The 3,105-nt window shown below is 50.6% G+C and overlaps 1 protein-coding gene across 1 annotated transcript; it reads right to left on the reverse strand.

The window, feature by feature from the left end:
- Window positions 1–3: 3 nt before the first annotated feature.
- Window positions 4–2,433, reverse strand: LOC116273037 (cytochrome P450 4F12-like; the record flags this gene model as incomplete). The annotated part of the gene is made up of 3 exons (XM_031661980.1): window positions 2,082–2,433; window positions 205–258; window positions 4–111 (listed from the first exon to the last, which is right to left on the reverse strand). Coding segments are annotated over exons 1-3 (403 nt in total), but the record flags the coding sequence as incomplete, so codon positions are not given.
- Window positions 2,434–3,105: the final 672 nt, after the last annotated feature.

Genomic DNA, 3,105 nt, shown 5'->3' on the forward strand with positions numbered 1-3,105 from the left:
TCTTGTTGAAGATCTTTATATAGGGCTTCAGGATGTTGAAATGGAAGGCGGGCGTCAGCATCCGACGGTGGTGGCTCCATCTGTCACCGCCACTCAGCAGTATCCCTTCTCCTAGTAGGGCAGCCAAGGACAGTGGACAAGAACAGCACCTTCCCCACCCCTGCCCAAGGTCGTCCCCAACCCCTTTCACCTGCAGGTACTCACCCAGCCAGGGCTTCAGAAACCTGATGAAGAGATCATCCTTGGGTGCAATGGCAGCTGGCATGAATGAGGACCATCAGGGGCCATGTGGAGGGCAAGAGAGGAACTTCAGGTGTAGGGCAAGGCTCCCTACCAGCACTTTCCCCACTCCATGCCCAGCATAGCGGGAAGGGGGCCAAGGGCAACGGACGAAGGAGGATAGAGGAAGAAGGACCAGCCCAGGCTGCAACAGCACAGTAAAGCTGACACAACCTAACGGGGCATAGCACAGCCCAGCACGCCTTGACATGGCTCCTATATGTCCCAACATGTTCTGCAACTACGGAGCACAGCTCTGCACTCTACAAAATACCTTTAAAGGAGCCCAGGACACCCTGTCTACCCCAGCACTCTCTGTCATCTCCTGACATGGACCTGAGATAGTCTGACCTCCGTGGACCCCACAGACAAGCCCCAGATAGGGTTTAAATATTTCTTAAATGTCCTAGACATGTCCCAGGTGTAACCAAGGCTTTTCTTCAAGCATGATTGGAATGGATTTCGAAACCTGGCACAGGAAGACTAAAATAATAACTGACAAATTCCAAAGAGACCCTAGCTCCCAGACCTTGGACAAGCTGCAAACATGGCGAAGAGATGACAAGGAGGAGAAAAGACAATTTCAAATCACATGTTAGAGAAGAGCCAGAAAGTCTCTGACATGTCCCAAGTGTCCTTGGTCAAAGCTGAACCACACACGTGATGACTTCTCCATACGATCCCAGGTTAAACAGAAAAGATATAACCAGGTATAATATTGAAACTATAGGCTATTTATGGGACCCCTGGGGGAAAGCTGAGCTTTCTGACAAGAACCGAGCTGCTGGGACCCATGGTTGACACCATAAGAGAAACCCTGCCTTAAAAGAAAAAGTGATGCAGAGAAATGGTGAAATTAAGAAAAAGAGACAGATTCCTAATGATGTTCATTGACACCTGGATTCAGGCATGCCTGAAGACCACCGTCCCTGGACTTTACACTCCTTTGATTCTCTTTATTTGCTTAGAGCACACAAAGTTGAGTTTTCATCACTCACAACTGAAAGAGACCTCAGCAGCCAGAGAGAGCTGGTGATCTGCACAGAGTCACTAAGGATTTTGGGGTCAGAGCCATAGTTTCTGTGGGATGCTGCCACTTCCCTTGCTCAGCCTGGTGTTTCCAAGGATGAGAAGAGCAGAGAGCAAGGGGAGATCAACCAGCTAGAGTGGGTTCTCCTATTGGAGAATCGTGAAGCCTGCAGGAGGAGAGCAGTGAACGTAGGGTGGATGAGTGACAGGATGAGGTAGAAGGAATAGACCCATCATAGGTGGACGTCACATAAATAACAGCCCAGATTCTCCGCCAGCCACAAGTCCTCCTACCGCTCTGGGCTGAGGGATGGACAAGGCTGGTGCCAGGACTGGCTGGACCCCCAAATACCCATGATGCCCACTGCATCTTCCTGCCACACACTTTAAAAAAATCCTACTTATTGGTCCAGACTCAGCTCCAACAACTCCTCCTCCAGGAAACATTCCAGCCTGCCCCATCAGACACCCAGTTCTCTGGGGTGTCACACCCATCTCTCTCTTGCCCATTCCTGATCCCATGAAGCTGGAAATGTCTCTGTCTAGACCCGTCTCCTCAAGCATGGGGGTTCCTTCAAGAAAGGGCCCTGAATTGAGGCGTCTTGGGCCCCAGTGGTGCCCAGAACACGAAGGCAGGGAACAGATGCCAGGGGGAAGACGTTGAGATGGAAGTCTCAATGAGGGTCATGAATACTCAAGGAGGGGCCTGGGTACTGCAGGGACCACGCAGAGGCTTGGCCTTGCACCCACCACCACAAGCTCTGCATGGGTACCTGAGGCATTGGTGATAGACCGAATGGTGTCAGGGTGGCATAAAACGATGAAGGGGATGATGGGACCCATCCATATCATAAACCCCTGGGAATAGGTGGCCGATATCTGGGTCAAGTTCTTCAAGCCCTCCTCTGTAGGAGTGATCTGAAAGCAAGTCAGGGGGCCATCAACTCCTGTGATGGTTAATTCTAGGTGTCCACTCGACCGGGCTAAGGGATGCCCAGATAGCCAGTCAAACATTATTGCTGTGTGTGTCTGTGAGGGTGTTTGAGAAGAGATTAGCGTTTGAAGGTAAGCAGGATGGAAATAGTAGGTGCAGAGGAATGAGTGAGTGAGGAGAAGAATGAGTGAGTGAGGAGAGGAATGAGTGAGTGAGGAGAGGAGTCAGTGAGGAGAGGAATGAGTGAGTGAGCAGAGGAATGAGTGAGTGGGCAGAGGAATGAGTGAGTGAGGAGAGGAATGAGTGAGTGAGGAGAGGAACGAGTGAGTGGGTAGATGAATGAGTGAGTGAGGAGAGGAATGAGTGAGTGAGGAGAGGAATGAGTGAGTGGGTAGATGAAAGAGTGAGTGAGGAGAGGAATGAGTGTGTGGGTAGAGGAATGAGTGAGTGAGCAGAGGAATGAGTGAGTGAGGAGAGGAGTGAGTGAGTGAGTGAGGAGAGGAATGACTGAGGAAAGAAATGAGTGAGTGCGTGTTGAAATGAGTGAATGAGGAGAGGAATGAGTGAGTGGGTAGATGAACGAGTGAGTGAGGAGAGGAATGAGTGAGCGAGGAGAGGAATGAGTGAGCGAGGAGAGGAATGAGTGAGTGAGGAGAGGAATGAGTGAGTGGGTAGAGGAATGAGCGAGTGAGGAGAGGAATGAGTGAGTGGGTAGAGGAATGAGTCAGTGGGTAGAGGAATGAGTGGGTAGAGGAATGAGTGAGTGAGGAGAAGAATGAGTGAGTGAGGAGAGGAATGAGTGAGTGAGGAAAAGAGTCAGTGAGGAGAGGAATGAGTGAGTGAGGAAAAGAGTCAGTGAGGAG

Source organism: Papio anubis, unplaced genomic scaffold (genome assembly GCF_008728515.1).
Source record: "Papio anubis isolate 15944 unplaced genomic scaffold, Panubis1.0 scaffold3262, whole genome shotgun sequence".
In the NCBI taxonomy this organism is placed as follows: Eukaryota; Metazoa; Chordata; class Mammalia; order Primates; family Cercopithecidae; genus Papio; species Papio anubis.